Raw genomic sequence first — 23,162 nt, forward strand, 5'->3', positions numbered from 1 at the left:
ACATTGGAATGTTTTCCAGATACAATATATATGCAAGGATATTGTCTGAGTATGTTGTTTTACAGATTTCAAGGACACTGTAGGAGGCAGACACTGTAGGAGGCAGACACTATAGGAGACAGACACTGTAGGAGACAGACACTGTAGGAGACAGACACTGTAGGAGGCAGACACTGTAGGAGGCAGACACTGTAGGAGGCAGACACTATAGGAGACAGACACTGTAGGAGGCAGACACTGTAGGAGACAGACACTGTAGGAGGCAGACACTGTAGGAGACAGACACTGTAGGAGGCAGACACTGTAGGAGGCAGACACTGTAGGAGGCAGACACTTTAGGAGACAGACACTGTAGGAGACAGACACTGTAGGAGTAGGTGATTGTATAAAAAGATGGCTGTTTCCCAAATGGGACCCTGTTCCATATTTTAGTGACCGGAATTGTTTCTCTGAAATAGGTAAACAAGAGGGCTGGTAAATATGTTTGCGGGGTACGGGATGTCGCCTTCAGCGACGGGACATCGGACGCCACCATTTAGGATCTGCTCTTTTGAGACGGAGGAGAAGAGGAGGGGCAAAGAAAAGACAGGATGCGGGAGATGAAAGACAAAAACAGAGCATGTGTATTCCTCTTTTTATCTCGTCTTCCACGGAACGGGTGGAGAACGAGAGTTCCGTTCTCCACCAACTGAAGGAGAGGGAGTAGATGGAACATTCTGGAAACAGCTCAACATGCTATGGATAGACATGGACACTGAGCATCCAATCATCTGGGAGTGCCATCATGAACCAGTTCTTCTATAAACTGTGTGTGTGCGTGTGTGTGTGTGTGTGTGTGTGTGTGTGTGTGTGTGTGTGTGTGTGTGTGTGTGTGTGTGTGTGTGTGTGTGTGTGTGTGTGTGTGTGTGTGTGTGTGTTCACAGTCACCTCTACAGATAGGAGGCTATCTATTTTCCATCACACTGGACCCCGTCTTCTTCAGCCAACAACCCAACGCAGCAAAACAAAATGGAGGATATCTGATCCTTCCTCTCTGACCTCCTATAGCCTTGTTGTCACTGTCTGCCTGCTTGGCGTCTCACATCACACCCTATTTCCTGAGTAGTGCACTACTTTTGACCAGAGGCTTTATGGGACAGCCCTATGTGTATGTATACTGCCCTTTATATGGTATGTGGCCCTGGTCAAAAGTAGGGCACTACATTGGGAATAGGGCACCATCACCCACTCCGCTGTCTGCATCTACCCAGAGTTCGAGGTGAGGAACTGGGCTTGAGTTACAAGCAGCTCCCTCTCTCTCTCTCTCTCTCCAACCTCCCCGAGGCAGTAATCAACGGTATCTATGGTTGGATTACTGGATCCTCGTGGTTTCTATGACGATCTGAGGTGGTCCTGGTGCGCGGGCTGTGATCCTAGCCCCACCAATGTTTAGCCAACGAGGGAGAGAGAATTACATTCTACTAAATGACAAACTTGACCACAAACAGAGGATGACCTGGTTTATTTTCAGTGTGTGGTCCTTGCTCACACAAACTGAGCCTTTGATTTGGTGTCGTCTCTTGTCTTTTTCTGAGAACAGTGGCAAGATAAATCACACACATATACGTGCATTCCCATGAGATCACCACTTGTCCAAGCACACTGGTCGCCACGCACACTGGTCGCCACGCACACTGGTCGCCACGCACACTGGTCGCAGGCAACATTGGTTCCATTTTGTCGCTGTGATGTCATCGCTACGCTGTCGGAATGTCTTTGTGTTGCAGTACGAATGTTGACAGGTTGACAATTATATTATTACTATGATGGAAGACAATCTTCGAATCACACCCTGTTCCCTAGACAAACAGGACACTACTTTCTGGCCAGGGTGGCACCCTGTTCCCTAGACAAACAGGACACTACTTTCTGGCCAGGGTGGCACCCTGTTCCCAAGACAAACAGGACACTACTTTCTGGCCAGGGTGGCACCCTGTTCCCTAGACAAACAGGACACTACTTTCTGGCCAGGGTGGCACCCTGTTCCCTAGACAAACAGGACACTACTTTCTGGCCAGGGTGACACCCTGTTCCCTAGACAAACAGGACACAACTTTCTGGCCAGGGTGGCACCCTGTTCCCTAGACAAACAGGACACAACTTTCTGGCCAGGGTGGCACCCTGTTCCCTAGACAAACAGGACACTACTTTCTGGCCAGGGTGGCACCCTGTTCCCTAGACAAACAGGACACAACTTTCTGGCCAGGGTGGCACCCTGTTCCCTAGACAAACAGGACACAACTTTCTGGCCAGGGTGGCACCCTGTTCCCTAGACAAACAGGACACTACTTTCTGGCCAGGGTGGCACCCTGTTCCCTAGACAAACAGGACACTACTTTCTGGCCAGGGTGGCACCCTGTTCCCTAGACAAACAGGACACTACTTTCTGGCCAGGGTGGCACCCTGTTCCCTAGACAAACAGGACACAACTTTCTGGCCAGGGTGGCACCCTGTTCCCTAGACAAACAGGACACAACTTTCTGGCCAGGGTGACACCCTGTTCCCTAGACAAACAGGACACAACTTTCTGGCCAGGGTGGCACCCTGTTCCCTAGACAAACAGGACACTACTTTCTGGCCAGGGTGGCACCCTGTTCCCTAGACAAACAGGACACTACTTTCTGGCCAGGGGGGCACCCTGTTCCCTAGACAAACAGGACACAACTTTCTGGCCAGGGTGGCACCCTGTTCCCTAGACAAACAGGACACAACTTTCTGGCCAGGGTGGCACCCTGTTCCCTAGACAAACAGGACACAACTTTCTGGCCAGGGTGGCACCCTGTTCCCTAGACAAACAGGACACTACTTTCTGGCCAGGGTGACACCCTGTTCCCTAGACAAACAGGACACTACTTTCTGGCCAGGGTGGCACCCTGTTCCCTAGACAAACAGGACACTACTTTCTGGCCAGGGTGGCACCCTGTTCCCTAGACAAACAGGACACTACTTTCTGGCCAGGGTGGCACCCTGTTCCCTAGACAAACAGGACACTACTTTCTGGCCAGGGTGGCACCCTGTTCCCTAGACAAACAGGACACAACTTTCTGGCCAGGGTGGCACCCTGTTCCCTAGACAAACAGGACACTACTTTCTGGCCAGGGTGGCACCCTGTTCCCTAGACAAACAGGACACAACTTTCTGGCCAGGGTGGCTTCTGAAGTTTCTAATTTCCACTTTTAAATTTAAGACTTGATTTTCCCTTACGAAAGTGTTTTATCAACCCTTTTAAAAATGTCCATTAATTATAATCCACAAGGTTTATTTTCCTGTTGTAGCAAACTGGCTCAAATTAAGATGCAACATCTGTATTCCTCATCTAGGGAATAGGGTTCTAGGGAATAGGGTTCTAGGGAATAGGGTTATAGGGAATAGGGTACATGAGGAATAGGGTTCTAGGGAATAGGGTTATAGGGAATAGGGTACATGAGGAATAGGGTTCTAGGGAATAGGGTTATAGGGAAAAGGGTTCTAGGGAATAGGGTACATGAGGAATAGGGTGCATGAGGAATAGGGTTCTAGGGAATAGGGTTATAGGGAATAGGCTACATGAGGAATAGCGTTCTAGGGAATAGGGTTCTAGGGAATAGGCTACATGAGGAATAGGGTTCTAGGGAATAGGGTGCATGAGGAATAGGGTTCTAGGGAATAGGCTACATGAGGAATAGGGTTCTAGGGAATAGGGTGCATGAGGAATTGGGTTTAGGGTACCATTGACCTGGTCTTTGTAATGTCTCTGATGGGTTCCAGTCATTGTAACAGTCCAGTGCTGTCCACATCACTATTTTGTCTAAACATGAGGATGTGTTAGCCAGGATGACTACATGCGGAATAGGGTTCTAGGGAATAGGGTACATGAGGAATAGGGTTCTAGGGAATAGGGTTATAGGGAAAAGGGTTCTAGGGAATAGGGCACATGAGGAATAGGGTTCTAGGGAATAGGGTGCATGAGGAATAGGGTTCTAGGGAATAGGGTTCTAGGGAATAGGCTACATGAGGAATAGGGTTCTAGGGAATAGGCTACATGAGGAATAGGGTTCTAGGGAATAGGCTACATGAGCAATAGGGTTCTGGGGAATAGGCTACATGAGGAATAGGGTTCTAGGGAATAGGGTGCATGAGGAATTGGGTTTAGGGTACCATTGACCTGGTCTTTGTAATGTCTCTGATGGGTTCCAGTCATTGTAACAGTCCAGTGCTGTCCACATCACTATTTTGTCTAAACATGAGGATGTGTTAGCCAGGATGACACCGAGGTGTGTCCGTTCTGAGGGGAGAAAACGGGGCCATTTGCAGTTATGGCTGAAAGAGTTTGGCCAACTTGGATGAAGATTATGAGTTTTTAACGGGCACCATGTCAGACCCCAAAAAGTCAAAAAACTATTCCTCCTGATATGTAAACTGTTATTATTCTGCTCTATATAGGATACTATTAATGATAGTGCTGTTATTACTACTACTACTGGTCATTACCATCCTGGATATTACTTCTACTACTGGTCATTACCATCCTGGATATTACTTCTACTTCTGGTCATTACCATCCTAGAATACAGGTAACAGACAGATTATCATCTGTATTTTAAAATGACCAGAAGTAGAAGTAATATTCAGGATGGTAATGACCAGTAGTAGAAGTAATATCCAGGATGGTAATGACCAGAAGTAGAAGTAACATTCAGGATGGTAATGACCAGTAGTAGAAGTAATATCCAGATTTTAAGATTATTTTGACCAGGTTGGTTTCCACTAATCTCCAAACCAAATCTTGTGTGTGCTGACCAGCTAGTCGGTTTGGGTAACTGTCTTTCATGACTCACGAGACATCAGGTTACTACTGATCTACATAAGATAAAATGGCTGAAATTAAATTGCCAGCAGCAGCTTTTCCTATGGAATGAATGGATGGTCCAACACTACAATACAGTATTTACTTTAGTACCCAACGGTATCAACACTTATATTCACACAAACTAAAGTAAAGCTCTTCTATATATTTCTGATAATAAATGTAATTTCATGATTATGCTACTATACCTCTGATGGTACTGCTGATAACGATGTCAACGATGTTTGTGATGTCAACGATGTCGGTGATGACAACGATGTTGGTGATGACAACGATGTTGGTGATGACAATGATGTTGGTGATGTCAACGATGTTGGTGATGTCAACGATGTTGGTGATGACAACGATGTTGGTGTTGACAACGATGTTGGTGATGACAATGATGTTGGTGATGTCAACGATGTTGGTGATGTCAACGATGTCGGTGATGTCAACGATGTCGGTGATGACAACGATGTTGGTGTTGACAACGATGTTGGTGATGACAATGATGTTGGTGATGTCAACGATGTTGGTGATGTCAACGATGTTGGTGATGACAACGATGTTGGTGATGTGGTGATGTCAACGATGTTGGTGATGACAACGATGTTGGTGATGTCAACGATGTTGGTGATGACAATGATGTTGGTGATGACAACGATGTCAACAATGTTGGTGTTGACAACGATGTTGGTGATGACAATGATGTTGGTGATGTCAACGATGTTGGTGATGTCAACGATGTCGGTGATGACAACGATGTTGGTGATGTCAACGATGTTGGTGATGACAACGATGTTGGTGATGACAACGATGTTGGTGATGACAACGATGTTGGTGTTGACAACGATGTTGGTGGTACAGCTGATAACGATGATTGTTACCAATAATAAAGTCAACCTGCTTAATATACCAGGATATAATTGCTTTGCCTTGTGGTTGTTCACACATCAATCAAACTTTATTAGTCACATGCGCCGAACACAACAAGTGTAGACTTTACCGTGAAATGCTTTACTTACAAACCCTTAACCAACAGTGCAGTTCAGGAAGAAGAAAACATTTACCAATTAGACTAAAATAAGAAGTGACACAATAAGAATAACAATAACGAGGCTATATACAGGGGGCACCGGTTCCCGAGTCAGTGTTTAGGGGTACAGGCTAGTTGAGGTAATCTGTACATACGCAGTTGAAGTCTGAAGTTTACAAACACTTAGGTTGGAGTCATTAAAACTCGGTTCTTCAACCACTCCACAAATTTCTTGTTAACAAACTATAGTTTTGGCAAGTGAGTTAGGACATCTACTTTGTGCATGACACAAGGAATTTTTCCAGCAACTGTTTACAGACAGATTATTTCACTTATAATTCACTGTATCACAATTCCAGTGGGTCAGAAGTTTACATACATTAACTTGACTGTGCCTTTAAACAGCTTGGAAAATGCCAGAAAATGATGTCATGGCTTTAGAAGCTTCTGATAGGCTAATTGACATCATTTGAGTCAATTGGAGGTGTACCTGTGGATTAATTTCCAGGTCTACCTTCAAACTCAGTGCCTCTCTGCTTGCATTCATGGGAAAATCTAAAGAAATCAGCCAAGACCTCAACGAGTCTGGTTCTTCCTTGGGAGCAATTTCCAAACGCCTGAAGGTACCACGTTCATCTGTACAAACAATAGTACGCAAGTATAAACACCATGGGACCACGCAGCCGTCATACCGCTCAGGAAGGAGACATGTTCTGTCTCCTAGAGATTAACGTAATTTTGTGCGAAAAGTGCAAATCAATCCCAGAACAACAGCAGAGGACATTGTAAAGATATTGGAGGAAACAGGTACAAAAGTATTTATATCCACAGTAAAACGAGTCCCATATCGACACAACCTGAAAGGCCGCTCAGCAAGGAAGAAGCCACTGCCCCAAAACCGCCATAAAAAAAGTCAGCCTACGGCTTGCAACTGCACATGGGGACAAAGATTGTACTTTTTGGAGACATGTCTTCTGGTCTGATGAAACAAAAATAGATCTGTTTGGCCATAATGACCATCGTTATGTTTGGAGGAAAAATGGGGAGGCTTGCAAGCTGAAGAACACCATCCCAACCGTGAAGCACGGGGGTGGCAGCATCATGTTGTGGGGGTGCTTTGCTGCAGGAGGGACTGGTGCACTTCACAAAATAGATGGCATCATGAGGTAGGAAAATTATGTGGGTATATTGAAGCAACATCTCAAGACATGTCAGGAAGTTAAAGCTTGGTCGCAAATGGGTCTTCCAAATGGACAATGACCCAAGCATACTTCCAAAGTTTTGGTAAAATGGCTTAAGGACAACAAAGTCAAGGTATTGGAATGGCCATCACAAAGCCCTGACCTCAATCCTATAAAAGAATGTGCGAGCAAGGAGGCCTACAAACCTGACTCAGTTACACAAACTCTGTCAGGAATAATGGGCCAAAAGTCACCCAATTTATTGTGGGAAGCTTGTGGAAGGCTACCCAAAACGTTTGACCCAAGTTAAACATATTTAAAGGCAATGCTACCAAATACTAATTGAGTGTATGTAAACTTTTGACCCACTGGGAATGTGATGAAATAAATAAAAGCTGAAATAAATCATTCTCTCTACTATTATTCTGACATTTCAAATTCTTAAAATAAAGTGGTGATCCTAACTGACCTAAGTAAGACAGGACTTGCTTGCTACTGTTGTTGAAAAAGCCATAATTAGCCATCTGTGGCCATGCATCTCCCTTCAGACTAGCTAGATTAGACGGCTTCGCTCGGACGTGTGTGAGTCGTGAGTTATAACGTGTTACCTGCCCACCATGGTCATTACCACTGCTTTATTCCATACTGCTGTAAACGTAAAGTGCAAACAACCTTTATGAGACCTTTCTATTTTGGAGTCTTGTCAGAGTTTCTGCTTTCAACATTGTCTTCGAATATATTATTTAGTGAAACATGGTAGGTGTGTTTAAAAAAAAATAAAGTTTTTATTATTGAACTTTTTAGGCCATAAGTTCTCATTTACAAATGCGACCAGGCCAAGTCCTGACTTACAACTGCGACCTATTTGTGGGGGGAGATAGAGACATGCACGCTGTCGAAAAATAGGAATAAATCCCAAATTGAGGTTTAAATACCTCGGTTTAGGATTTGTATTGCTTTATGTCTACCGTTTTTTTCTCCAGTATTCTGATTTTGTTACCTACACACCAGGAACGGACGCTATTTAGGTTTACGGGACATTTTAAACAGCGCAGACTGCCTCTTATTTCTTGTTTTATTTGAACATGGTTGTATTTTGTCCTAAATTGTAGGACTGTGATGACAAACGTGACAAATTTACAACATTTCTCTGGCAAGGTGTGAACAGCTCTTATCAGTCCTCTGCACCGCGCCCCCAAGTCTTATTTGAGGTGAATGGAGCTCCATCTGGTGGAGGAAAGCAGTACTGCACCAGCGGACGTCAAAGGGGACCGGCTTTAAATTAAAACAAATCCAAGATGGCGACTTGTGTGAGTATTGAGCACAAATGTATTTTGGTTTAGTTTCCCCTCTTGTTGGTAAGATTTTCTGCTGTTTTAAAAATGTGAGAGTTCAACAGACACACACTAAGCCCAAGTCCTCTCAGCTCTGAGTAGAAGTGGTTACGATATACAGATTTCGGCCCAGTTTAGTTTCTACTAGCCTAGCAAAGACTGACGAGGGAAGAGAGGAGGGGGAAACCACACCCGTCACAGCACCGCTACTCTCCATAACCCCCAGCCTGCCCTGCTGCTCGGTAAAAGGCAACTATTAGCAGCTTTTAGATGGTACATCAGAGAGCTATGTGTGTATAGAGTTGTGTCGATTGTTTTAAGCATATTTTAGTCTTATCAGGGTGTTTCCAGAGAATAGCCGTGAATGAGACTGCTAATCTAGACTGGTCCTACAAATTATGTCTGTTAAGACTGACTACTTGTGCTGGCTTCGGCAGCATATATACTAAAATTGGAGCGATACAGAGAAGATTAGCATGGCCCCTTGTGCAAAGATGACACGCAAAATCGTGAAGCGTTCCCAATTTTGTCCGGTGTAGTTTTGTCTTTTTCAGACCTTTTGTAACTTTGTTTACTGTATTCATTGTGTGGTGGAGAAAGCAGGCACTTCGTGTGGCTGTTGGCTACCTCTAGTGGTCATGTTGGGTAACAGGACTGCTGAACTAAACACAAAGTCAGACAGCTGTGTCCCTATTGACAGGATATTGTTCACGAGTGGAGCTTGTGCCACCAGGATTTAGCAAATTTAAGGGGGGCTATTTTCTACCAAGGATGAACATATTTGTCGACCCGGTATGGAATCCTGACACGGCTGCTGTATTTAGCCTTGAATCGTTGTTTTTTTAATGAATTATTTTACCGTGAGAACCTGTCACTTTTTGTCAAGTCGCTCACCCTCGTCAGGATTCAAACTTGTAGGTTTGTCTAAATGTGTTTAAGCCGAAACACCACAGGAGTTTCATCTTGTTTATGGGAACTTCTATGTCTCCGGGTCAATCTGGGGGTTTTGATTAAAAGTTTATATTCTTTAAGTTCACACTACAATTACCCCAGACTTTAACACCAAGTATTTATAGCTACTTTTCAGATGCATTTTATACCTAAATGCCACTGTTTTGTCCTTGTCCCTGACCCAGACTTTTGAGGTTCTACTATGTTTTTCTATGAAATAACATTTATATAATGTGTAATTGGTATCAACTAGAGAAATAATCGATTAAATAAAAGATATCAATATTTATGAGTATGCCCTTTATATTTGTTTACACAAAATATACCTTTAGTTTGGTAGTGGTGTTATTTCAACCACTGAGGACAAATACCTAATTTAATGAAGTTTTCAAGAAAATTTTAATTTACCATGGAAACTTGGTGTTAATGTCTGGGGTAATTGTAGAGAATATTAAAGAATATAAACTTTTAATCAAAACCCCCAGATTGACCCGGAGACATAGAAGTGCCCGTAGTCTCAAAATCACCCATAAACAAGATGAAACTCTTGTGGTGTTTCGGCTTAAACACATTTAGACAAACCTTCTACAAGTTTGAATCCTGACGAGGGTGAGCGACTTGACAAAAAGTGACAGGTTCTCACGGTAAAATAATTCATTAAAAAAACAACGATTCAAGGCTAAATACAGCAGCCGTGTCAGGATTCCATACCGGGTCGACAAATATGTTCATCCTTGGTAGAAAATAGCCCCCCTTAAATTTGCTAAATCCTGGTGGCACAAGCTCCACTCGTGAACAATATCCTGTCAATAGGGACACAGCTGTCTGACTTTGTGTTTAGTTCAGCAGTCCTGTTACCCAACATGACCACTAGAGGTAGCCAACAGCCACACGAAGTGCCTGCTTTCTCCACCACACAATGAATACAGTAAACAAAGTTGAATAACAAAACTACAAGACAACTACACCGAGGGACAAAATTGGGAACGCTTCACGATTTTGCGTGTCATCTTTGCACAAGGGGCCATGCTAATCTTCTCTGTATCGCTCCAATTTTAGTATATGTGCTGCCGAAGCGAGCAGAAAAAGATGGGTTTTACAGACATAATTTGTAGGACCAGTCTAGATTAGCAGTCTCATACACGGTTATACTCTGGAAACACCCTGATAAGACTAAAATATGCTTAAAACAATCAACACAACTCTATACACACATAGCTCTCTGATGTACCATCTAAAAGCTGCTAATAGTTGCCTTTTACCAAGCAGTAGGGTAGGCTGGGGGTTATGGGGAGTAGCGGTGCTGTGACTGGTGTGGTTTCCCCCTCCTCTCTTCCCTCGTCAGTCTTTGCTAGGCTAGTAGAAACTAAACTGGGCCGAAATCTGTATCTCATAATCCACTTCTACTCAGAGCTGAGAGGATTTGGGCTTAGTGTGTGTCTGTTGAACTTTCACATTTTTAAAACAGCAGAAAATCTTACCAACAAGAGGGGAAACTAAACCAAAATACATTTGTGCTCAATACTCACACAAGTCGCCATCTTGGATTTGTTTTAATTTAAAAGCCGCTGGTGCAGTACTGCTTTCCTCCACCAGATGGAGCTCCATTCACCTCAAATAAGACTTGGTGGCGCGGTGCAGAGGGCTGATAAGAGGTGTTCCATTGAAAGTACGAAACACATTGCCAGAGAAATGTAATGAATTTGTCACGTTTGACATCCCAGTCCTACAATTTAGGACAAAATACAACCATGTTCAAATAAAACAAGAAATAAGAGGCAGCGCTGTTTAAAATGTCCCGTAAACCTAAATAGCGTCCGTTCCTGGTGTGTAGGTAACAAAATCAGAATACTGGAGAAAAAAAAAGGTAGACATAAAGCAATACAAATCCTAAACCGAGGTATTTAAACCTCAATTTGGGATTTATTCCTATTTTTCGACAGCGTGCGTGTCTCTATCTCCCCCCACAAAATAGGTCGCAGTTGTAAGTCAGGACTTGGCCTGGTCGCATTTGTAAATGAGAACTTATTCTCCACTGGCCTAACAGGTTAAACAATAAAAAAAATTTTTTTTTTTTAAACACACCTACCATGTTTCACTAAATAATATATTCGAAGACAATGTTGAAACCAGAAACTCTGACAAGACTCCAAAATAGAAAGGTCTCGTAAAAATTGTTTGCACTTTACGTTTACAGCAGTAAGGAATAAAGCAGTGGTAATGACCATGGTGGGCAGGTAACACGTTATGACTCACGACTCACACACGTAATATCCAGCATGGTAATGACCAGTAGTAGAAGTAATATCCAGGATGGTAATGACCAGTAGTAGAAGTAATATCCAGGATGGTAATGACCAGTAGTAGAAGTAATATCCAGGATGGTAATGACCAGTAGTAGAAGTAATATCCAGGATGGTAATGACCAGTAGTAGAAGTAATATCCAGCATGGTAATAACCAGTAGAAGTAATATTCAGGATGGTAATGACCAGTAGTAGAAGTAATATCCAGCATGGTAATGACCAGTAGTAGAAGTAATATCCAGCATGGTAATGACCAGTAGTAGAAGTAATATTCAGGATGTTAATGACCAGTAGTAGAAGTAATATCCAGCATGGTAATGACCAGTAGTAGAAGTAACATCCAGGATGGTAATGACCAGTAGTAGAAGTAATACTCAGGATGTTCATTACCATCCTGGATATTACTTCTACTTCTGGTCATTTTAAAATACAGATGATAATCTGTCTGTTCCCTGTATTCCAGTAGAAGTAATATCCAGGATGAATAGAACAGAACCAGACCGACCATTCAGTTATAGATATTTTTTTTACATGGTCCGACATATCTCCAGATTTAGCGACCAATAGTTTTTACAACAACGTTGGATGTTTCTATTCTGGTCAGTCTGCAGTCAGTGTCACTCATTATTCTTTCTTTACAGTATAAATATTACATCTATGCTGGCACCGTCCTATAAACTCATATGTAGGCTAATAACTCGCTCTCTCGCTCTCCCTCTCATCTTGTCGTATTAATTGTCGTGCGTGCTCCAGCAAAATTCGAGGGAGAGGAGGGAAGACGACACGAGGGAGAGGAGGGAAGACGACACGAGGGAGAGGAGGGAAGACGACACGCTGTTGAAGGGAGAGGAGGGAAGACGACACGCTGTTGAAGGGAGAGGAGGGAAGACGACACGCTGTTGAAGGGAGAGGAGGGAAGAGATGCGGTTGATTTGAACCTGCGCCGCCAGAACACGGGATAATACATCTAGCTGAGGATCTACCTACCTGAACAAGGTGCTCCGTATTGAACCTGCACCTGCCGTTCCTTGGTAAGGTTTAATGTTGTCAAATATTGCAGACAAGTCTTGTTAATTGCAATGGAACTAATGGACAAATAGCCTACAAAATTCTGTAATTTAAATTCATTTCGAATGTTAATGTCTTTATTTGTTGTACACCTGATGTGTGTTTGAAAGCCCAGAAAAAGCCAGCAGGGAGAATAAGAGAGAGAATAAGAGAGAGAGAGGGGGAGGATGAAGGGTAGATTAACCAGGAGTAAAGCCTCTTTCAGGCCACTTGTAGACACAGATCACTCAGTCCAGCGGTACCTATAGGTTAGCATGACTGTAGAGTCCAGCGGTACCTATAGGTTAGCATGACTGTAGAGTCCAGCGGTACCTATAGGTTAGCATGACTGTAGAGTCCAGCGGTACCTATAGGTTAGCATGACTGTAGAGTCCAGCGGTACCTATAGGTTAGCATGACTGTAGAGTCCAGCGGTACCTATAGGTTAGCATGACTGTAGAGTCCAGCGGTACCTATAGGTTAGCATGACTGTAGAGTCCAGCGGTACCTATAGGTTAGCATGACTGTAGAGTCCCGCGGTACTTATAGGTTAGCATGACTGTAGAGTCCAGCGGTACCTATAGGTTAGCATGACTGTAGAGTCCAGCGGTATCTATAGGTTAGCATGACTGTAGAGTCCAGCGGTACCTATAGGTTAGCATGACTGTAGAGTCCAGCGGTACCTATAGGTTAGCATGACTGTAGAGTCCAGCGGTACCTATAGGTTAGCATGACTGTAGAGTCCAGCGGTACCTATAGGTTAGCATGACTGTAGAGTCCCGCGGTACCTATAGGTTAGCATGACTGTAGAGTCCAGCGGTACCTATAGGTTAGCATGACTGTAGAGTCCAGCGGTACCTATAGGTTAGCATGACTGTAGAGTCCCGCGGTACTTATAGGTTAGCATGACTGTAGAGTCCAGCGGTACCTATAGGTTAGCATGACTGTAGAGTCCAGCGGTACCTATAGGTTAGCATGACTGTAGAGTCCCGCGGTACTTATAGGTTAGGATGACTGTAGAGTCCCGCGGTACCTATAGGTTAGCATGACTGTAGAGTCCAGCGGTACCTATAGGTTAGCATGACTGTAGAGTCCAGCGGTACCTATAGGTTAGCATGACTGTAGAGTCCAGCGGTACCTATAGGTTAGCATGACTGTAGAGTCCCGCGGTACTTATAGGTTAGCATGACTTTAGAGTCCAGCGGTACCTATAGGTTAGCATGACTGTAGAGTCCAGCGGTACCTATAGGTTAGCATGACTGTAGAGTCCAGCGGTACCTATAGGTTAGCACGACTGTAGAGTCCAGCGGTACCTATAGGTTAGCATGACTGTAGAGTCCCGCGGTACCTATAGGTTAGCACGACTGTAGAGTCCAGCGGTACCTATAGGTTGCACGACTGTAGAGTCCAGCGGTACCTATAGGTTAGCACGACTGTAGAGTCCTGCGGTACCTATAGGTTAGCACGACTGTAGAGTCCAGCGGTACCTATAGGTTAGCATGACTGTAGAGTCCAGCGGTACCTATAGGTTAGCATGACTGTAGAGTCCCGCGGTACCTATAGGTTAGCATGACTGTAGAGTCCAGCGGTACCTATAGGTTAGCACGACTGTAGAGTCCAGCGGTACCTATAGGTTGCACGACTGTAGAGTCCAGCGGTACCTATAGGTTGCACGACTGTAGAGTCCAGCGGTACCTATAGGTTAGCACGACTGTAGAATCCTGCGGTACCTATAGGTTAGCACGACTGTAGAGTCCTGCGGTACCTATAGGTTAGCACGACTGTAGAGTCCAGCGGTACCTATAGGTTAGCACGACTGTAGAGTCCAGCGGTACCTATAGGTTAGCACGACTGTAGAGTCCAGCGGTACCTATAGGTTAGCACGACTGTAGAGTCCAGCGGTACCTATAGGTTAGCACGACTGTAGAGTCCCGCGGTACCTATAGGTTAGCATGACTGTAGAGTCCCGCGGTACTTATAGGTTAGCATGACTGTAGAGTCCAGCGGTACCTATAGGTTAGCATGACTGTAGAGTCCCGCGGTACTTATAGGTTAGCATGACTGTAGAGTCCAGCGGTACCTATAGGTTAGCACGACTGTAGAGTCCCGCGGTACCTATAGGTTAGCATGACTGTAGAGTCCCACGGTACCTATAGGTTAGCATGACTGTAGAGTCCAGCGGTACCTATAGGTTAGCATGACTGTAGAGTCCCGCGGTACTTATAGGTTAGCATGACTGTAGAGTCCCGTGGTAGCTATAGGTTAGCATGACTGTAGAGTCCCACGGTACCTATAGGTTAGCATGACTGTAGAGTCCCGCGGTACCTATAGGTTAGCATGACTGTAGAGTCCAGCGGTACCAATAGGTTAGCATGACTGTAGAGTCCCGCGGTACCTATAGGTTAGCGTGACTGTTTGTAGAGTCCCGCGGTACCTATAGGTTAGCATGACTGTTTGTAGAGTTCCACTCACACACACCTTGACCTTGTTTGCACACAGGTTATAGGGGGTGGCCCGGCTGTCTATGTCTCATCACGATACTCACACACGCAGACAGACAGGCAGGCAAACATGCACACGGTCTGCCCTGATTGTTATGCCAGGGTCTCGGTGGTGAGAGCCAAGCCCCTGTAATCTTCAGATGCCGGGCTAAACTCTGGCCGTACGGGCCCCAGCCCTCCAGTGTTTGAGTGAGTGTCCAGTGTTTAAAGAGAGGAGCGTTAGACATATGTACATTTTAAAGCTTTTCAGACACAAATTCTTCTACTTTCTCTCTCCTTCCGTCCCTCTCTCGAACCTATATAGACCACACATCACCATCACCACCATGTCAAAGGACCAGTCTCTAAATCCCTCCCACCCGTCCCTCTCCCCACCTATATAGACCACACATCACCACCATGTCTAAGGACCAGTCTCTAAATCCCTCCCATCCGTCCCTCTCTCCACCTATATAGACCACCCATCACCACCATGTCTAAGGACCAGTCTCTAAATCCCTCCCATCCGTCCCTCTCTCCACCTATATAGACCACCCATCACCACCATGTCTAAGGACCAGTCTCTAAATCCCTCCCATCCGTCCCTCTCTCCACCTATATAGACCACCCATCACCATCACCACCATGTCTAAGGACCAGTCTCTAAATCCCTCCCATCCGTCCCTCTCTCCACCTATATAGACCACCCATCACCACCATGGCAAAGGACCAGTCTCTAAATCCCTCCCATCCGTCCCTCTCTCCACCTATATAGACCACCCATCACCATCACCACCATGTCTAAGGACCAGTCTCTAAATCCCTCCCATCCGTCCCTCTCTCCACCTATATTGACCACCCATCACCACCATGTCAAAGGACCAGTCTCTAAATCCCTCCCATCCGTCCCTCTCTCCACCTATATAGACCACCCATCACCACCATGTCTAAGGACCAGTCTCTAAATCCCTCCCACCCGTCCCTCTCTCCACCTATATAGACCACCCATCACCACCATGTCTAAGGACCAGTCTCTAAATCCCTCCCATCCGTCCCTCTCTCCACCTATATAGACCACCCATCACCATCACCACCATGTCTAAGGACCAGTCTCTAAATCCCTCCCATTCGTCCCTCTCTCCACCTATATAGACCACCCATCACCATCACCACCATGTCTAAGGACCAGTCTCTAAATCCCTCCCATTCGTCCCTCTCTCCACCTATATAGACCACCCATCACCGTCACCACCATGTCTAAGGACCAGTGTGACTCCGTAGCAGTGAGCGTCGAGTCCCTCTTAACAGACGCAGTGAAGATGCAGTCCCAGTGTCGGGAGCGTAGTGAGCAGCTAGCCGTGGCCGCCGCCGCACTGCGGGAGGAGTCGGCGTGCTTGAGAGAACAGGTGAGGTATGGCTGGATGCGTAGATTATTTAGGTAGACTGACTGACGTTTGGTTGATTGATTGATTGTTGATTGATTGATTGATTTATTAACAGTGTCAAGCCACCCAGCTGGACATGGCTCAGATGAGAAGACAGCTAGAACAACTGCTGGACAGCAAGGCTCAGATGGAGGCCAGTGATAGAATGCTCCGCAAACTCAGCAAGACACTCTAAAGGGAAAGGAGGGGAGAGAAGGAGGAGGGGAGAGAAGGAGGAGGAAAGAGAAGGAGGAGGGGAGAGAAGGAGGAGGAAAGAGAAGGAGGAGGGGAGAGAAGGAGGAGGGGAGAGAAGGAGGAGGGGAGAGATGGAGGAGGGGAGAGATGGAGGAGGGGAGAGATGGAGGAGGGGAGAGAAGGAGGAGGGGAGAGAAGGAGATTGAGAAAATAAGAACGCTGGATAACAAAGCCCCGACAGAGACCCGGGATGGTAAACTTAGCAGTTAAAATGTAAAAAAAAAATGTCTCCTGTTCTCTAACGCTATCTATCTTCTGTCCCTAAACAATAGACTTTATTCTTCATAAGCAGTTATTATGCTAGCTATATGTTAGCCCTCAATTCTCTTCACGGAGATTGAATGTTTATGGGTCTGAATAAATAACTGTTATAGCCTATCGTCATCGGTCATTCGCGCTTCTTTCAAACCCGCGAGTTCTATTGGCTGCTGTATGTAACATTCAACAGAAAAGAAGGATCCTTCTATTGGTATAAGAAATGCTAAAAAAAATAATAATACCCAAAAAGCTATTCTAGTTTTTCCTGCATGGGACCAAGAGCTAAGGAACGTTTTTTTAAAGGGGAGGTGAGCGGAGCTCAGGCGCTTGGGTATTACGCAAGAGACAGAAGCTATAAATTAGAAGCTTATTAGACATAATCCGTCATTAATTAACATAAGGCTATAATATAATATAAGGCTAATACTAATATAAGGCTAATACTGAATTGAATGTATTACCTGAAAGAGGTAGGCTAGGACATTATATATAAATATATGTATTTAGGGCTAGGACATCTATAATTAATGTATATAGGGCTAGGACATCAATATATATATAGGAGATATATATATATAGGACACAGTTGAAGTCGGATGTTTACATACACTTAGGTTGGAGTCATTAAAACTTGTTTTTCAACCACTCTACAAATTTCTTAAAGTAATTTTTCCAACAATTGTTTACAGACAGATTATTTCACTTATAATTCACTGTATCACAATTCCAGTTGGTCAGAAGTCAACATACACTAAGTTGAATGTGCCTTTAAACAGCTTGGAAAATTCCAGAAAATGATGCCATGGCTTTAGAAGCTTCTGATAGGCTAATTGATAGGCTAATTGACGTCAATTGGAGGTGTACCTGTGGATGTATTTCAAGGTCTACCTTCAAACTCAGAACCTCTTTGCTTGACTTCATGGGAAAATCTAAAGAAATCAGCCAAGACCTCAGAAAAAAATGGTAGACCTCCACAAGTCTGGTTCATCCTTGGGAGCAATTTCCAAACGCCTGAAGGTACCACGTTCATCTGTACAAACAATAGTATGCAAGTATAAACACCATGGGACACCAGCCGTCATACCGCTCAGGAAGGAGATGCATTCTGTCTCCTAGAGATGATCGTACTTTGGTGTGAAAAGTGCAAATCAATCCCAGAACAACAGAAAAGGACCTTGTGAAGATGCTGGAGGAAACAGGTACAAAAGTATCTATATCCACAGTAAAACGAGTCCTATATCGACATAACCTGAAAGGCCGCTCAGCAAGGAGGAAGCCACTGCTCCAAAACCGCCATAAAAAAAAGTCAGACTAGAGTTTGCAACTGCACATGGGGACAAAGATCGTACTTTATGGAGAAATGTCCTCTGGTCTGATGAAACAAAAATAGAACTGTTTGGCCATAATGACCATCGTCATGTTTGGAGGAAAAAGGGGGAGGCTTGCAAGCTGAAAAACACCATCCCAACCGTGAAGCACGGGGGTGGCAGCATCATGTTGTGGGGGTGCTTTGCTGCAGGAGGGACTGGTGCACTTCACAAAATAGATGGCATCATGAGGTAGGAAAATGATGTGGATATATTGAAGCAACATCTCAAGACATCAGTTAAAGCTTGGTCGCAAATGGGTCTTCCAAATGGACAATGACCCCAAGCATACTTCCAAAGTTGTGGCAAAATGGCTTAAGGACAACAAAGTCAAGGTATTGGAGTGGCCATCACAAAGCCCTGACCTCAATCCTATAGAACATTTGTGGGCAGAACTGAAAAAGTGTGTGCGAGCAAGGAGGCCTACAAACCTGACTCAGTTACACCAGCTCTGTCAGGAGGAATGGGCCAAAATTCACCCAACTTATTGTGGGAAGCTTGTGGAAGGCTACCCGAAACGTTTGACCCAATTTAAACACTTTAAAGGCAATGCTACCAAATATTATTGAGTGTATATAAACTTCTGACCCACTGGGAATGTGATGAAAGAAATAAAAGCGGAAATAAATAATTCTCTCTACTATTATTCTGACATTTCACATTCTTAAAAGAAAGTGGTGATCCTAACTGACCTAAAACAGGGAATTTTTACTAGGATTAAATGTCAGGAATTATGAAAAACTGAGTTTAAATGTATTTGGCTAAGGTATATGTAAACGTCCAAATTCAACTGGATATATATACTGTATAAAAAGTCGGAAGTTAACATACACTTAGGTTGGAGTCATTAAAACTTGTTTTTCAACCACTCCACAAATGTATTGTTAACCAACTATAGTTATGGCAAGTCGGTTAGGACATCTACTTATTGTTTACATATGGCTCGGACATCTATATAGGGCCAGTGGCGACCTGTCAATCAGGGCAGAGCCCCACCTGTTTTGAGCCCACCCTGTTTAGTTATTTTGTGCATTAATACGTGTCACAAATCAGTTTGCAAACAATCTAAAAAATAATAATGAATAAAGCTGCATACAAACATGGTCTCTACTTTTCTTTCTAGAGTAAAGCATCTCCAAAATGCATATGTTTCAGCCAAGTTCAGTGCTTTCTGTGGTGGTGGGGCAGCCAGAGGAAAATACGGAGTGTTGGGTTTGGTAATGTTCTCTAGTTTGCGATGTGATTGGCTCAGTGTTCTGTTGTCACTCATGGGGACACTACTTCACCACGAAATTTTCTACAGGTAGAGCTAGAAAATTCAAGCTCCTTGGGTGCTGCCATAGAGTTACATTAGAAGTGCCCAGCCAAGAAGGCTCAAGGTCATTGGCCACAGATAAAGTGATGTCACATCACGTTATATCTACCGTAGCTTTGATTGGGCTGATCATGTCAACTTTAAAGTCTTAGCTCCATGCTAGACAAGCAGTCATCATCATGAATGAAGTCGACAATCTGACAAATTCTTTTCAATCCTTGTCATACGAAGAGAAATTATGGAGAGAAATTACAGATAAAACGTAGCGATGCTCATCGGCCATTGGACATAAACATTACACAACAAGTTGAAACTCACAAATTCAACAATGAGTTGTTTGGAAGGAATCAGTGGCTAACAGCAAGAATTGTTGTTGTTGTGTGGTCCAAGTCTGGGTTTGAGGGTCTCTGTCAATTCAGCATTACTTCTGCCGCGTTCAAAACAACGGGAACTGGGAAAGTAGGCCCTAACAGTTTGTCACCGTTCTAGTGCAGTTACTGTATTGTTTAGTGTTGTGTTGTGTAGTGGCTTTGCTGGCATCCCCCAAAACATTTTTGAGTTTGCCCAACCAAGCTTGTCATGCTAAAATCGGCACTGTATAGGACTATAAATCAATCTAGAACAGGATTATCTATCAAAGAAATTCGAGCGATTTTTAGTTTTAAAACTGCAGCTGCAATAGAAAATTCTCGGTTCTCGGTTGAAGGGGCTATCAGAGGGTCTAATTAGGCCTTAGACCCTCCACAATCTGTCCAATCAGATCTCCTTGAAAATAAAAGAGGAGCTCAGATGCAAAAATGTAATTACCAACGTTTTGACAGCCAAGCTGTCTTCATCAGGGTATAATCACAAACACTGCGGGATGACTCGTTTATATAGTGTCAAAAGACACAGGTGTCTGTAATCATGGCCAAGAGTGGCCTAATATCATTGGTTAATTGTCAAATATAAAAATGTCATACAAAAAACAGTTCACAAACAACAAATGGAGAGCATACGATCATAGATTAATTTGACTACACAAGTTTACACACAATTACAATGGCAAAGTCACAATAATCACAAGAATGTCTTCAGATCAAAGTCTACGTTGAGACCGAAGGGCGCAAGGGTCTTTAGATTAAAGATCCAGGCAGCCTCTCGTTTTAACAATAAATTATCAAGGTCACCCCCTCTCCTAGGGAGGGTGACATGTTCGATGCCAATATAATGCAGAGACGAAATCGAGTGGCCTGCCTCCAAGAAGTGGGCCGCAACTGGATAAGTAAAGTTTTTACACCTAATGGTGCTACGATGCTCTGAAATACGTACTTTTAATTCGCGCTTTGTTTTACCCACATAATTTTTACCACAAGGACAAGTTACAAGATAAATAACTGCCTTCGTGGACCACGTGATAACACCTTTTATTGGGATCGATTTCCCTGTTTGGGGGTGTTTGATGGATCTACATTTATAAGTGCCATTGCATTGAGCACAGCCATTACATTTGTAATTTCCATCCAGTAGGGGCGCAAATAGACGTTGTTCAGGAATATCTTGGGGTGGTAAATCAGAGTGAACCAATTGGTCTCTGAGATTTCTGCCCCGCGAGAATACGACCAAGGGAAGGTCCGAAAACACATTACCGAGACTATCATCGGATAATCTCCTGTCTACACAGTATGATTCCCAATCTGCCCAGTCAGATCTCCTGCCTACACAGTATGATTCCATATCTGTCCAATCAGATCTCCTGTCTACACAGTATGATTCCCAATCTGTCCAATCAAATCTCCTGTCTAGATAAAAAAGCCTGTACACCCTTGAACTCTACAGCAGCACTAAGGTTGCCCAACCCAGAATGAAATATAGAACAAAAAACGAATGAAAGAATGAAGAATATCTGACAAGTAAAAAATGTATCTTTATTGGATGGTCGATACCTGTTTTCATAAAGTTCTGTAAAAAGATTCAACAATACAGTATCAGCAATGGCAACAATAATTCATTAACTCAAACTAAAATACATGTTTTTGGTTTTTAATAATAATAATAAAAAAAACTATCTAAGTAAGTGCAGGCAGAAAGCGAACGCTGTAACAAAATGGTTGCTTTGTGTCAGTGGTCAGTAAGGCATTATAAGGTCTGTCTGGAGGACAGTGTGACATTGCTGAAAGCTGACTGTGGTCCAGTCGCCTTGGTTTGGCAGTGGGAGTCACACACACACACACACACACACACACAGTGCAAGGCACTGATATTATCTGAGAAGATTGATGTCCCTGTCAGCCAGTCACACACACACCGACACACACACACACACACACACACATCTCCCTGAATATAGGAAGAGAAAGGCCTGTGGATGGAGGGACCACAGAGAAAGGACTGTGGATGGAGGGACCACAGAGAAAGGACTGTGGATGGAGGGACCACAGAGAAAGGACTGTGGATGGAGGGACCACAGAGAAAGGACTGTGGATGGAGGGACCACAGAGAAAGGACTGGATGGAGGGACCACAGAGAAAGGACTGTGGATGGAGGGACCACAGAGAAAGGACTGTGGATGGAGGGACCACAGAGAAAGCTACAGTGGCTCTACGTGTTACCATTAGTATATTCTTGTTATATCCTTGAAGAGACAGATGCTGCCTTAAATCAGCTAGGCCATCTCTGCTTCACTGGGGCGCAGTACTCAGAACCAGAGATCCGCATAGACACTGACCCCAGGAGCGTGTGTGTGTGTGTGTGTGTGTGTGTGTGTGTGTGTGTGTGTGTGTGTGTGTGTGTGTGTGTGTGTGTGTGTGTGTGTGTGTGTGTGTGTGTGTGTGTGTGTGTGTGTGTGTGTGTGAGGAGGACTCTCTCAAACATACATAGGGTGAGGTTCATTCATTCTCTACTAACAGGTCAGACAGTGAGGAGTGTGTGCGTGTCTCCACATGTGTCTAGCCAAGGCGAGACGGTTATGAGTCACTGGGGCCGGGCCTGGCGTGGGAAGAAAGGTTCTGTCTCAGAGGGCGTGGCTAAGGGGTCGGCCGCCGTCATTCTAAACTCGGACCCTTGACCTCTCTGGATCACTACCAGCACGCCAATCAGAATCCAGAAAAAGAAGTTCACCCACACCGCAGTCTGGAGAGAGAGAAGAAAAAGACAAAGGGGGGGGGGGGGGGTGATGATGTCAGATAAGTCTGTTAATACTGACCCCAGACCTGTACAGTCCAGTGTATAAATGTCTGTTAATACTGACCCCAGACCTGTACAGTCCAGTGTATAAATGTCTGTTAATACTGACCCCAGACCTGTACAGTCCAGTGTAGAACTCTAATACTGACCCCAGACCTGTACAGTCCAGTGTAGAACTCT

At 44.3% G+C, this 23,162-nt stretch overlaps 1 protein-coding gene and 2 non-coding genes across 3 annotated transcripts in view; 1 reads left to right on the top strand and 2 right to left on the bottom strand.

Annotated features, from left to right (window-relative positions):
- Nucleotides 1-8,836: 8,836 nt before the first annotated feature.
- Nucleotides 8,837-8,944, top strand: LOC139379665 (U6 spliceosomal RNA). The gene has a single exon (XR_011628407.1). It is a non-coding gene; the product is annotated as a U6 spliceosomal RNA (small nuclear RNA).
- A 1,397-nt stretch (nt 8,945-10,341) lies between these two features.
- On the bottom strand, nt 10,342-10,449 carry LOC139379666 (U6 spliceosomal RNA). The gene has a single exon (XR_011628408.1). It is a non-coding gene; the product is annotated as a U6 spliceosomal RNA (small nuclear RNA).
- Nucleotides 10,450-22,643: 12,194 nt separating this feature from the next.
- The window catches only part of LOC139379507 (transmembrane protein 179B-like), a 10,048-nt gene continuing 9,529 nt past the window's right edge, over nt 22,644-23,162 (bottom strand). The window contains exon 5 of the mRNA XM_071122324.1: nt 22,644-22,928. Coding sequence (XP_070978425.1) covers nt 22,770-22,928 — 159 coding nt within the window. The 3' untranslated portion in view covers nt 22,644-22,769. The remainder of the gene's footprint in view (nt 22,929-23,162) is intronic.

This window comes from Oncorhynchus clarkii, chromosome 21 (assembly GCF_045791955.1).
Source record: "Oncorhynchus clarkii lewisi isolate Uvic-CL-2024 chromosome 21, UVic_Ocla_1.0, whole genome shotgun sequence".
Lineage (NCBI taxonomy): Eukaryota > Metazoa > Chordata > Actinopteri > Salmoniformes > Salmonidae > Oncorhynchus > Oncorhynchus clarkii.